The sequence below is a fragment of the Chiroxiphia lanceolata genome, chromosome 8, assembly GCF_009829145.1.
Source record: "Chiroxiphia lanceolata isolate bChiLan1 chromosome 8, bChiLan1.pri, whole genome shotgun sequence".
Classification (NCBI taxonomy): Eukaryota; Metazoa; Chordata; class Aves; order Passeriformes; family Pipridae; genus Chiroxiphia; species Chiroxiphia lanceolata.
The window spans coordinates 34,127,526-34,141,774 of record NC_045644.1 but is presented as its reverse complement, the minus strand read 5'-3'; the positions used below and the strand labels follow the sequence as shown (position 1 = coordinate 34,141,774).

At 49.1% G+C, this 14,249-nt stretch overlaps 1 protein-coding gene across 1 annotated transcript in view; it reads left to right on the top strand.

Annotated features, from left to right (window-relative positions):
• CDH23 (cadherin related 23) overlaps positions 1–14,249 on the top strand; it is a 194,783-nt gene that overhangs the window by 47,040 nt on the left and 133,494 nt on the right. Inside the window, exons 5-6 of the mRNA XM_032695417.1 lie at positions 1,793–1,840; positions 2,063–2,155. Of these exons, the coding sequence (XP_032551308.1) occupies positions 1,793–1,840; positions 2,063–2,155 (141 nt within the window). The remainder of the gene's footprint in view (positions 1–1,792; positions 1,841–2,062; positions 2,156–14,249) is intronic.

Sequence of the window (14,249 nt, the reverse complement as noted above, 5' to 3'; positions counted from 1 at the left end):
AGAAGGAGTCATAGCAAGGTAAATAATGCAGGAAAAAGGGAAATAGAGAACAAGAGGAAGGAGTGAATGTATAGAGGAAAAATGATTTTTAAAAGTTTTGGGATTTGTTTTTTTTTTACTTCTAGGAAGATTAAAAGGAAAACATTTTTTTTTAAAGACAGACCTTGAGGCTAAAGAAGTATCTATTAAAATAATTTGAGACAGAAATTAATGTGGCAGATTTCTCTGATTATTTTATTAAATTTTTAAAATTCAAATGCTCAACAGGTTGTTTCCTATCTCCTGTTTTAACTTTCTTCCCTATTGTGTTGTCCCTCATGGATGAGTAGGGGGAAAAGAGGGCTGAAAGGCTCTGATGCAGCAGGGTGGGATGTCACAGGGAGCAGAGGATCTCCTCCTCTCCATCGGGATTTCAGGTCTTCCTTCTACCTACAAGTCCCAAGGCAGGACCTGGGAAAGGCTTGGATTCCTGGCTGTTTGGATGGAGGGGGCAGATGTGGGGGCAGGAGGAGGGCATGCTCTGGGGAGCTGTTCCATAAACCCTTCTCTTAGAGGAACTGCTGCCCTGGCACAAGCAGAGCTCCTGCTCTGGGCACTGGTGGCTGCTGCCTGTCCCTGAGTGATCTCATTAGGGATAAATCAACCAAAGCTGCAGCAGAGAGAGCCATTTCAAGCTTCCTTTCCAGCCTTTCCTGAGTGATGCTTTGGAAACATCAAGTTGCTGTGCTCCAGCAGCTCAGACAGGGCAGGGACACCAGAGGTGGGAAGGGATGCGGGATGAGGGAGGGATTGTCAGGATTGGAGGGGAACAAAACACCAGCTGGTGGTCAGGTACCAGGTAGGTGTGGTGGCCTGAGTCCTCTGGCCATCCCTGCAGGATTCCTTGGTAAAACATGAGTGAAATGATTCCTGGTGGTTAAGAAAGGCCAGGAAGATAAAGTCTGCCTCCACTGGCAATATCCCCCTGCCCTGATAGAAAAATAGTCCCCTTCCCCACTTGTCCCTCACCCCAGTGACTTTAATATATCCCCATTTCAGACCAAGCTGTTAATGTAGTTAAAGCACTAAGGGGCAGAGAGGACTGTACAGGCACTTTCATGGGATTTCAGCCAGTTCTTACTACAGACCGTGCACTTATCCTAGTATTCCCAACAATGTGATAGATAAGTTGGGAAAGCAACAGCAAGATTTAGAAGTCCTCACTGACACTGTGTTGCATTGTCATCTCAAACAAAAACTAATTACAGAGCTTTTACTTCGGACTTCTTCCTCTTTTTGCATCATCTCTGTGTCTTGCAGGTGAAGATGGAGCCAGATCACAGTACACCTTGAGTGGAAAACTGCTTTTCTCCCCCTTCCACTCATTCTTTCTCGCTGCCCCAAGCAGTCAGCCCATGGCATTAGGGGCTGGGTGGGTGTGCAGAGAGAGCTGGGGTTTGCTGGCACCTGCAGAAGGTTAAAGAGTGGGCTCCTCTCACCTACTTGAGCCTAGTTGTCTGTTTAAATGCTCAGCTGCTAGTCAGGAAGTCAGTTCCTTGGTCCCTTCATCCCTCTGAGCCAGGACAGAGCATCTCTCTGTGCCTGTGGGATACATGGGAGCCCCACTGGCATCCAGAGTTCTCAGCATTTCCTTTCCAACTCAGGTAATGGCACTCAAGCGCCTCTTCTCTTCTGGAAGGTCCAGAAAGCATTTTGTGTGTAATAATATTGGCTAAAAGTCCCAAGCCTGCCATCTGCAGATAAACGCTACAGTATCTTTAATTATGTGTTTTTTCTTCTCTTTCCCTTTCAGACTAAGTCAGAATTCACGGTTGAGTTTTCTGTCAGTGACAGCCAAGGGGTGAGTGTGACTTCTCATTTCATGGTCTGTGGCACGGACGGAGGGGAGCAGGGAGGGTGAGTGTGGGTCACCAAGGGACCTTCTCCATCACCCCCCAAGGGTCTGGGGAGTGGGGTCACTCCTTGGTCCAAAGCCAAGTCAGAAAACACAGCCACAAACTGCAGGCTTTAAAGGTGCACATAAAGCTGGCACATAACCCTGCTCTTATCCTTGTGACTGCAGGTAATCAAAGGGACAGTCAACATCCAGGTGGGAGATGTGAATGACAACGCCCCACAGTTCCACAACCAGCCCTACAGCGTCCGCATTCCAGAGGTAGGGATCAGCACAGCCTCTCCCTGCAGCCTGGCACCTGGCTCTTCTCTCAGTGGCCACTCTTGCTGCATGGTTGCCAGCACAGAGCTGACTGTATGTGAGGGCTGCCGATGTACAGGACCTGCCCTGTACCCTCGTGGGGTTGGAGGAGGATTAAACCTCTGGAGGTTACTGCTGTGTGAAAATGGGCAGAAGCCAAGTGATGGTGTTGGGGGAAGGCAGGTGGAAGAGGAGATTTGGAGCTTTGTGCAGCCTTGGTGACAATATTTCTTACGACAAATGGGAAGTTTGAAAACAGGTGTAAATGAGAATATGTGTCTTTTCCTCTTTCTTTGAGCAGGGGGGATATGCAGCTCTTGTCACAGAGGTGACCTGTGGCAGGAATAACTATTTCTCTAAATTCCTGAATTCTGTCAGAGTACTGCCCAAAGGCTTCTGCCCTGGCTGGTGATTTCCTTTAACAGTTCCTTAGCAGGACTTGTCCCATGATGTCCCTGGAATAAAATAGGTAGGAAGGGGCCACAGGGGATCATCTGTCCCAGACTCCCACTAAACCAGCGAGAATTTTTATGTTAGATCAGGTTGCTTAGGGCTTTGTCCAGCCAAGTGTTACATATCCCCAAGGGCAGAGTTTCCACAACCTTCTGCTGCTCTCCGTGCTGGCCATTGCAAGGGAGGTGACATCCACTCATCCATCAGGGAATGCTGCTGCACCTGCAGCTTGGCTTGGCAGAAAAAGACCAGGAACTTACAGGTCTAATGTGAATTTAGACTTGAAAGATGTGGTTGCTGGTGCTAGGAGGAGAAAGTCAGGATATTCTGTTTGAAATAGGGGATTAGTAGGGCATTTGACATCCCCCAGTGGAGGAAACGTCTTCCTCTTGTACCCCAGTGCCAGGGCAGAGCCAATTTTTCCCAGATCATACCTCGAGGTGTGGGTGAGGTCACATGTGCATTATGTGTGTGAAATCAAGCAGCTTTGGTAATTGAGAGGTACAGAGGATTGTGTTACCATGGTGTACTTAATATGCCAGCTGCTGCTGCCCTACTGTGCTGGGCTTTGATCCCCCCCGTCCCTCTGCTGAAAGGATGAGGTTTCTTCATTAGAGTTCTCGTGATGTATGAGCCAAGAGTTTCAGTCTCATCTTTGTGCCAAGTCATCTGAAACCTCCCTATGAGAATGACAGTGGGTCAGAGCCAGTTCTGCTGCTCTTTAAGGCACAAGCGGTGCAGAAACGACTTGGCCGAACCCACACGAGCTACCCCTCGCTCTCACCTTTGTTTGGGCCTCTGGGGGCTGGTAGGGGGCTGTCCTGCCTTACTGCTGGTCCTCCCGATGCTGCTCTGCCTGCAGAGGTCTGCAAAGCAGCAGGAATGTCAGTAGGACTGCGGGAGAACACTCTCCTCTCTCCTGCCCTCAGATTTATCTCCAGTTTTGCTGTTCCTCTGCTACAGAGGACTGCCTTCTGGTAAAAAGAGATGGAAATGGGTTTCTCTGTCTCCCCTGGGCAACTGGGTCGGTGTTAAGCCCTCGTGCTAGTTTGGAATCATCGAAATCCCAGAATGGTTTGGGTTGGAAGGGACCTTAAAGCTCATCTCGTTCCACTCCCTGCCATGGGCAGGGACACCTCCCACTATCCTAGGTTGCTCCAAGCCCCATCCAGCACTTCCAGACCTTAAGCACTTCCAGGGATGGGGCAGCCACAGCTTCCCTGGGCAACCTGTGCCAGGGCCTCCTCACCTCACAGGGAATAATTTCTTCCCAATATCTCATTTAAACCTACTCTCTTTCAGTTGAAAGCCATTCCCCCATGTTCTATCACTACATGTCCTGGTATGTAGAAAATAAAGGCTGGCTGAGGAAAGGGAACTTCCTCAAAATAAAAGTAAATAAAAGAACAGGAGGCTGAACCTTAGAACCCCTCTCTGGCACATCACACTGCTTTGTACGTGGGACGTGGTTCTGCTGGGAGGGATTTCCAGGACCACCCGGCTGTTTGGGGTACAGCAATCCCAGTTATTCCCCCCATGCGGCTGCTGTGCACTTGGCCTTGGGAGCTCTGCTCTTCTGGAGCTTGGCCTAATCTAATTATAAGGCGACGTGTGCCAGTTTCCAGTTTCTATCCGTGATCTTTAACCAAGGGCACCGATCAGAGGTAATGAGCCATAAATGCGTTGCTCCGCCAGCATCCTGGAGGCACTTCTGTTCTTCTGCCAGGGAGAGAGCCTTGCCTTGCCTTGCTGGGCACTGTGAGAGCGGGAGATGGGGTCCCACCACCTAAAGATGACCATCCAAGGGCTACAGCCCACAGGAGATATCAGCAGTAAACTTCTGCTGTGTGTGGTGGCATGGCTCTCAAGGAGGTGTCTGCTTGGCTTTGAGACCTGTGCTGAGCCACAGGTTTTCCGTGTTGCTTGTCAAAGCTGGAGGTGGAATGTGCCAGAGGACATTCAGGGGAACCAGCCCTGGTAGGGGGTGACAGTATCCTCAGGTCACCCCATGCTTCAGGGTGAGCAGTGAGGGTGCAGGTACCAAAATCTGCCTCAAAGAGCACCCAGCCCAAACCGAAGGGCCTGTGGATAATGAATGAAGAGGGGCTGGAGCCTGGAGAGAGAGAGAAGAAGCAAGTGTGGCTTTGAATAGACTGGCTCTGTGCAGATTTGGCAGCTAATGAGGGTTTTTCTCTTTTTAATTTTGAGATAAATGGATGTATCGATTCGCAGTTGTCGTAGCTAATGGAGCAGCAACCGAAAGGCTATTTAAACCTCACTGCTGTTGTGTGGCGCTCGGAAAGTCAAAAGAAGAGTGTGCATAAATAAATGGAACATGAAGTAAACTGACCTTTAAAAACAATACTGCCTCTAAATACTCATCCTGGTGTTTTACGCGGTCCGCTTGGTGTGAGAATGGGAATTTATTTGGGCATGGGCTGCAGATTGTGATCCCTCTCCAGTGTGGGGAGGGGGGAGAGGATGCCCAGTTTAACTGCGAACTCCTCCGCACCACAGCAGCTCTGAATCACTCCAGCGTCAGGCTGATGCCACTGGTGCTCTGAGCTCGTTGTGTCTTAATGGCATCCCTGGCACCTGCCTGGAATAGCTGAGGGAAGGCCCCGTGTCGGGAGAGGGATATTGCTGCAGTGTAATCGTCCGTCCTGTCTGGGCAAGGGCGCCCCGTGATTTGCTTGTCAAAAGGCACCGAGGCGGCACGGGCGCTCTCAAGTCTGTAAAGAAAAGGGGAATCCTGCTAGAATTGGCAACTTATTTCACCAAGCTGGCCTCGACAGAGCTCATTAAGTTCTCATGTATTCATTTCAGGCTAATGGCTGTCATGCTGGCTGCTGTTTGATTTGCTGTAATAGACTTTTATGGCTTTCCAGTTTGCGAGGACGTGTGTGCCTGTGTCTGTGCCCCGTGGTGCTGCTGCAGGACATTAGTTAGCCACTCATGTGCTTGCTACTCTGACCTTCAGGGTTTGCTCTCCTCCTGAATGCATCCCTTGTACTTCATCTCCTGCTCCCTCTCTTTTTTCACCCTCCTCACCTGACCCCAGGGTACCACGTTTCTGGGAGTCTCAGGGTTTGGCTTTTAAACAAGGAGAGATCTATTGCCAAGCCTGTTGTGGCCATGCCTCAGTTTCTGACAAGTCCAATCTGCTTTATCTAATCTCTTTTTCCATTTGACTGGATCTGTAGGGAGCTCAGAGTTGTTGGATTGTCATGGTTCAGTGCTTTTAGGTGAAGCGAGCAAGCAAAGTGGAGCCAAGGCCCTGTATTGGTTTTGTGGTACCCTGGTGTGATGGTGAGATCAGGGTGGACTGTTCCCCCTGGGTGCTTGCTGGGCTTTCCTGTCCCAGTTCCAAGCAGGAGACCTTCTGGGGTTTCCAGACAACTTCCCCTTTGCCTTTACCAGGCTGCCCGGGGCAGTGGTAGAGTCAGCATCCCTGGAGGGATTTAAAAACTGTGTGGATGTGGCACTTGAGGACATGGGTTAGTGGTGGCTTTGGCAGTGCTGGGAGAATGGTTAAGCTTGATCCTATAGAGGGTTTTTCAAACTTAAATTGTACTACAGAGTGAACAAACTTCAAGTCTAGTACCATCTTGGTTTTCCCTCATAACCCCCCAATATCCTGAGCTTTACTGATCAAGTTGAAACCATCCGTGGCGTTTTCTTGGTCCTGGAGCATCAGTAGCTCTCACATGCTGGCATAAAGGTCACTTCGCTGTTGGTTACTTGGCTGAGTGTTACCTCGGGAGATTTCTGTTGGGGTTTTCTCTCCTTTGGTGCTCTCCCCACCTCATCCCTCCTGTTATATTTAACACAGAGTGATTTATGAAGTAATGTTTATTACATTTTGGGATTACAACCCCCTGTCCCTGGGACTGTTCAAGGACAGGTTGGTTGGGGCTTGGAGCAACCTGGTCTAGTGGAAGATGTCCCTGTTTGTGGCAGGGGGTTGGAAGAACTAGAAGATTTTAAGATCCCTTCCAACCCAAACCATTCCATAATTCTATGATCTTCCAGCAAAAAGCTGGCCTCAGCTAGCCTATGGGCCAGAGACTGCCACTCAGCACCCCAACCATTCATGGAATGACAGTTGCACCACAAAAAAAGTATCTAACTTGATGAGGACATAGTAATTATAACAGAGGTCTGTTTTCAAAAGGCTTGTAACCACAACCATCCGCCTTGCCAGTGTGCTCATCTCATCCTGAATTCAAGCAAGCATCCACCAAGTAAGAGGCAGGGCTGTGGGAAAGGAGTTTAAAAATGGACAGGGAAGTTTCTAGGCAGCACACAGCATTGTTGAGTCAACTACAGTCCAGCTTGCAGGTGTCGCATCTCCTGAGCTCGGCCCTGATTTACCAATTTATTGTAATTGGGAGGCAGGCGGGCACTTGCCAGCAGCAGCAGTCCCTTCTGCTCAGGGAGCAGCCTCTGGGATTGAGCCTTCACAAGCTGCTGGTCACTGTTTCCACCCTTAAAATGGTGATGGAGTTGAAATCGTGGCTTTTACAATGTTTTTTTCTTAATTGCTCAGAAAAGTATTTGGCGGGGAAGGGGGAGAGAAAGGAGGGGACTATCACTGCCCTGTCCCATTACACAGCCTGGATCCAGACCGTGCTGCACAGTGAGCAGGGGCAGGGAGGAGCAGGGCAAGGCCCAAAAGCCCTTGCTGTAATTAAAATTATTATTTTGCTTTAATGGCAATAATGCCAGTAATTACATCAGTTTCCCTGCCATCCTGCCCGGGCTCTTCAGGGGCTCGTATAATTCTATTGCCGTGCTCGGCCTGATGCCGCGCATACGAAGCAGCTGCAGCGAGCGTGAGCTCCCACTCCAGCTGCATTAGCCATTCCCTTCCATGTTCCCAGCCACCTTTTGGGGCTTTTTTTTTTCCCCCCTCCCCGCCTTTAAATAAAGAACCTTTTCAGTGAAGGTGATGATAACAGAGCTGATAAGGAGGATGTTCCTACCACACCGCAAAAAATGGGCTACAATCATTTCATTGCTGGCTGCTTTCCTTCCTTGTTTCTTTTTTCTTCTCCCCTCCCCATCTGGTTTTTTTCCCCCCCCCCTTTCTCTCCACTCATTGTTTTCCTCCTCTCCTTACCTTTATGTTTGTGTGGAGTTTAGAACTGAATAAGTAATTTACAGTGAATAACTTATCCCCCAAATCCAGCCTTCCCTTCCTTCCACCACCTTTGAGCGTGCAAAATTTGCAAGCATCTTGAACAACTCTGCAAATCAGATATACTGTTATTTGTTTATTCAGGGTGTTTTGTTGGGTTTTGTTGTTACTAAAACTTCCTAGAAAGGCAACAAACAATTTAGTGAATTATTCAAGCTGTATTCATTAAACCCTGTTGGGCAAAAACAAGCTGGTTTTCCTTCCTGGGTAGACCAAGCTCCTCCAGCTCTCCTCCATCCTGGCACCCCATTGGCGTGACCAGTGCTGCTGATCTCTCACCTCCAGTGCCTGTTGGAGAAGTAGGAGGTGAGGATTTGACTGGTGAGGGGATCTCTGTTGCACAGGTATGCAGTGATAACCTGCAGGTGAAACGTTTCCCAGCCTTCCCGAGCATCCTCATTTTTATTTGTGGCTGGGTTTCAGAATGAGCCTCCATCCACCCCGAAGGGTGACAAAATAACTGGTTAAATCTCCATTCTGGCTTCATGGAGCTGATCACCATCCATTTCATAGAATCATGGAATGGTTTGGGTTTGAGAGGACTCTAAAGATCATCTAGTTCCAACCTCATGCTGTGGTCAGGGACACTTTCTACTAGACAATTTGTTTTGATATTTCTCCTTTCCAGATATTATTATTATGCATTTAATTACTTTTCCAACCTTGTCCAACAAACTCACAGAAACAGAGACACGTTTTGAAGGGTGTGCCTTCACTTCAACAGCCTTTAATGCAGCCGTACTGTTCACTTCTTAAAAACCCATCTTTTAGCTGGATGAGGTACACCTTTTGAGAGGGTTTCATCAACTGTCTGATCACTGGGTAGAATATAATATCCCTCAAAGAAATCATGGCTTCTCCCCTCCTCTCTCAATCCCAACCTCCATGATCTGCCAAGATGGAGCTCTTTCTGTGTTGCTCAGGAAGATTGAACGTTAAAACACATCTTTGCATGGAGAAAATTGGCAAGTCAAGATCTAGCCAACAGTGTGGTGGGACACCCTTTGTTGTCAGTAACTGAGAGACTGTGCAAGGCCCATCTCCTGGCTTGCCCTGGCAGGGAAGAGCAGAAAGAAGGGGAGCTGAGGAACTAGCAGGCAGAGAGGGACTGAGGGAGGAGAACAGTGCACAAGTCATTGGGTTGAGTTTACGCTGATGGGTGGGATGTCGTGTGTGTTTGGGTATGTTTGGCTCTGGGGTGAGTTTGTAAATATTCATAAAAGTCCCCACTTTCCACATGCAAGCAAAACAGAAGTGGGCTGGGAAGTACAGGCACTGTCTTGGGCCTTCCTTCTGGCTGTCAGATGCTGCCAGTGTCCTCGGGCAAGAGCTCGGAAGCACAGCAGGCACCAGCTGCCATCTTCTCCCTGCTCTTTTCTCCCAGGATGGCAGAAAGGGGCTTAAACAAAACTGACTGCAGTGCACTGAGTAAAACAATGTTTGGGCTAAAGGATTTGCACAGCCGATATTGTAGGTGTCATAGAATCCTGTCATCATAGAATCCTGGAATGGTTTGACTTGGTAGGGAACTTTAAAGGTCATCCAGTTCCACCCCCTGCCACGGGCAGGGACACCTTCCACTATCCCAGGTTGTTCCAAGCCCTGTCCAACCTGACCTTGAACACTTCCAGGGATGGGGCAGCCACAGCTTCTCTGGGCAACGTGTGCTAGGGCCTCCCCACCCTCATTTTAAATAACTTCTTACTTTGAAGCCATGGTGAGACAGAGTTGGTGCTCAGGCCTGGAGCATCCTTCTCTCTGAAGGTCATCTGGGAGCAAGTTTTTGTCGTTATTGGTGATGCTTTTACTGTGGTGTCACATAGAGATCGTCAGAGGGTCTTGAGTGACGTCCTAGGGACAAAGAAAGTCTCCACTGTCCCTTGTCTGGATTCACCGGTGCATAGGAGACCCTGGTCCTTTAATACACGTGACCGAGGAGGGGAATGAGAGATGCAACAGAAACTACTGGGGCGGAAAACTCCAAATGGTGTGGAAGTAATGTGTAAAGTGTCCTGGAGATAACAGTCATTTCCACCAGGCAAAACTTGGGCTCCTTCTGCAAGGGTACTGCAGCAAGGAGGGGGGCAGCCTGGAAATTAGAAATAGTCGTGCTGTTCTGGCCAGTGTAGTGCTGGAGTGGGAGAGGGGGACAGGGGAAAGCAGGAAGGGGAGAAGATGGCAGATTTAGAGCTGGAAGGGAAGCCAGTGTGGGGCAGCAAGAGATTCAGTGCCTCTGTGGAAGAGCTGTCGTGCTGGGAAAATAGGAAATAGTCTTGAGGCAGAGGAAGTGAAAATGTGCAGCAGCATTCTCTGAGCATGGGGAACCCAGACAAAGAGGGGAAAGGTAACTTGAACAAACCAGTCATCATTACTTGTGGAAGAAATGGGAACAAGGAAAAGCAGCCTCACTCACTGAGTTCCTTCATGTGGGTACTGAGGCCATGTACCTGTTGATTTCAAATCTCTCCTAGTCTCATCCTTGAGGTCAGGACAGTGTCTGAGCTTAGAATGGCTGATGCCAAGTGGTGATGGGTCCTCTTGGCCCTGTTGGCAGGGGGTTGCTCAGACCAGGCATGTTCCTCTGGAGCAGAGGCAGTGGCTTGTGGTCCTGCAGCTCCTCTGGCTCAGGCTGAAAGGTCTCTCCCCCTTTTCCAGGGGACATTCCAGCCCAGCCCTCTCAGTATAATTACACTTACACATCTGGGCAGCAGATGGCTTCAAGGTCTCTTCCTTGTCCCCGGCAGGAGGAAGGGCTCTGTGCTGCTGGAAGCGGGCAGAGAGGAGCGAGGAGGTAACAAATGTGACCTGCTGGCAATTAGTTTTGTTTTATCTCCCTTTCCTCTGGTTGCCATCTTTTCCCAGAAGCCTGGGATGTAACTTATTATCTCGTGCCAGCCAGCAAAAGCCGCATCCTGTCCCTTCACATCCCTGTTTTGTTTACCTCCCTCTCTGTGCATCAGCCTTGGAGTTGGAACATGCCTGGCATAGGAATGGTTATTAACACATTCAGGTGGTGAGGGCACTATGTGAGTGGCAACAGCTCCGTGCCAGGAAGCAAAAGACCCGTCACTGAAAATATATTTAATATTTTTTACCCACGTAATCGTGCAGTTTGTTGGTTTGGACTCCTTTTCCAATCGCATCTCCTAAATTAAGGGATGATTGAGGTCGTGCTGGAAGGTGCTTTGCCAAGGGATGCTGGAATTTTGGGATACAGACTCTTTCCCATCTTCAGTAACCAAGATCAGCAGCAGATCCAGGAGGTAGGCTCATATTAGATCCTCACTCCATGCAGCACAGGGAGGTGAAGCTGGAGCTGGCACAAGAGGCATTTTTTTTCAATAAAACCACCATTTTTAATTAAGATGGAAATATTTGGGGAAAATGTTGCCATTTTGACAGCAAAGCTGGGGAGAAATAGCATTTCAAAAGAACCATAAAAATCGCTCTTGCAATAGATTCATTCCAATTTCTTCTTCAGAATTGCATTTTGTGTTTTATTAGTTTGTAATGTGTCAGTGACAGTCATGTATAATAAGCTTTCTACTGCTGGTCATACTTTGTGATAAAATAATAGACTAAATCTGCCTCTCTCTAAGTTTTTTAAATATTTATGTGTGAACTGAACTATTTGTATCAGTTTTGAACTATTTTCATTACAAATGGAGGGAATTTGATTTAAGGAGAAGTTTCAATCAGGATTAGGCAGCCATTACTTAATTTCAACCATTAATTGCTGTGGGAACTTGAAATGTGGTTGATTTATTTCGTCAGTGTGAATAATGAAGAGAGCAGGGAAAGTGAATATAGGGTTCAAGGCAATTTTGGTTCAAGGTAAAGAAAAAGGGAAGTTTGTAGTTTTGGGGATTTGCTTTATGGGAGATTTGAAAAACTTATTTATTTTTCTGAGTGAGGATGCAAACAAAATGTGGGTGGAGGTGGGTTGAGGTGTTGGGTGGGAAGGCTCGACCTGGGGACAGTGGGATGCTGAGCTGCTGGCTATCTACAGAGATGATCTCCACCTTTGGGATGTTTCCCTCAGGCCCCCAGGACCAAGCAAACACGCAGTAAATGAGTTTTACAAATGCACTTTTGTGGTTCTCCTGCCTCCCCACTCCCCCTTTCCCAACTCCTGCTGCCTTCCTGCTGCTCCACCTTGCTCTCCAAATGTCAGGCTTTGCTCTTTCTTCAGCATGAGCGGCTCGTGAGGCGGTTTGGGGCACACACATGTGTTACAAAGGCTCTCGACAAAGGGCTGTGCAACCTGGGTCCGTGCCCTAGTGCAGTTTGTCTCTGAAGAATTAACAGTGGTGTGTGGATGAGAGGAGAGAGATAGTGGATGTCACCTTTTGCAGGATGATGGTTGTTTGTCCCTCTTTTCCAGCCTATTCTGTGTGGTTGAGGGGCCTCGCTGAGATGCCAGGAAGGTGTGTTCAGTCACAGCCTGACATCTCCGAACTCAGGTGACCAACAACCTCCTTGTTTTTCAAACCTGCCTTGGCTTTCATCATATGTCACTTCCACAGGCTTGTCCTGCAGTTTTAAATCAAACTGGAAAGGGTAATGGGAAGGAGGGGAGAGAGAAGAGGAGCAATTAGTTAAGTCAGCACCTCCTGCACAGCCTGCGTGTGGTGAGTCTCAGTTGCTCACATGTGTTTGGAGGCACCTCCTGCTTAGGTGACCTGGAGTCTGGCTGTTTGTGCCAGGGTGGCCATCAACACTACCTTGCAACTGGCATTCAAGGAGGAAAAAAAGGGTTTGTAACTGATAGGCTGGCATGCTTATCCAAGGGATGCTTTTTTAGCACTTCTCAGTTCATTACCTTGAGTGGAAGATGTAAATATCTTTCCCTAATTAGTAAATCTTTATTTAGAGGTAAGTTGAGAGCGTAGTTCTCTGAGCTGTGGAAAAAGAGGGACCTACCTGTGCTTCATCCCATAACTGGAGCTGAATGAACAGCCTGAAAGGAGAACTGGTTTTGCTGCATATGTGATTTAATCGACCCCAAACCTGCACGGGTCAGGAACTACTGAGCCAGCACTCGGAAAATCACTCTATTAAATGTGCTGGAAATGCATGGCCAGATGTGTGTTTTCAGGTTTCTCAGCCTCCCAGGAGGAAAAGCTGTCCCGCTCCATGATGTGCTGCCCGTACCTTGCCTTCGAGGGGGGCTGAGAGGGTTGAACATGAAGCTGTTCCACTGCAGTGGAGAGCTGATGGCCTGTGAAACACCCAGGGGCTTTTTTGGCCGGTTGGGAAAATAGCAGGACAGGTGGATGTTTTGTTTTCCCTTGTCTAACTCACACCTTTAGGGAAAGAAATTTTGCAACGAGACTGTTTCTGCTGGTATGAGCCCCGTGGGGATTGCGGCCCTGCAGTTCACCCCAGTCCTCGCAATCTGAGGGAAATGGGTGTCGGGGAGAAAAGCCAGGAGTTGTGCAGGTGGGGATGAACATAACTGCCTTGCCTGCAGGGTTCTGCATGGGTCTGTGGACTGCCTGAGCTTCAAGAGGTGGGCTGGGAGAACACTGGAAGCCTGATTCCTCCTCACGTGATAGGGATCACCAGCCTGGTATCCCGCCACATGACGCAGGGCTTCACTGCAAGGCTTTCCCTCGGTGACCTCCTTTCTGAGGGCCTTGAACACAAGACTTTCCTGGTCTGAAGGGCAGGAGGTACTCTTTCATCAAGGTTGCACCTCCAGAGCTCGTGCTTCATCATCTGTCCCTCATCATCACCTTAACCGGTGTCTTGCCGTGCGCTCACACGTCGTCTTTGATCTGCTCAGACAATGTCGGGAGGAGGTCAGCTCTTCTCTGGAAGACAGCAAACCTATTTTCCACTTAGTTGCATGAAGCAGTGAATGCTTCACCACGTTCTTTTCTTATGGTGACACCTCTGAGGAGGAGTGTGAAGTGTCTGTGCTGTGCTGACCCATCTCTGTGGGTTGTACAGGGTGTTCGGTGGCCCGAGCAGGAGCGGTGGGTGCTGTCTGCTTGCACCTCACGTGCATCTCCAAGGAGCCTGATCTCCACCTGTTTGGGGCTTGGGCTGTGAATGGTAGGAGGGTGGCTGGCAAGGAGAGGAGAAGGCAGTCTCGAGGAGATCTTCGGGAAAGGCAGGGAGAGGAGAGTGGAGCCTCAGGCCGGCTGCAAAGTCGCATCCCTTCTGCACGTTCGCGCTTGAAGCTGGGCTGCGGCAGGCAGGCTTCGTTTTGAGGGGGGATTTGGTTAAAGAGCCTCATCGGAGCGTTATGGAATCGGAATGTGAAGGGTAATTGAGCTGAAATCCATTCTCTCCCCGCAGCCCACGCTGCAGGACCCTCTGAAGGACCCTCGAAGGCCAGCCTGGGGATCCTCCTGGAAGAGCGGGAGGTGGGAGTGCACCCCCTGGGCTGGGTCC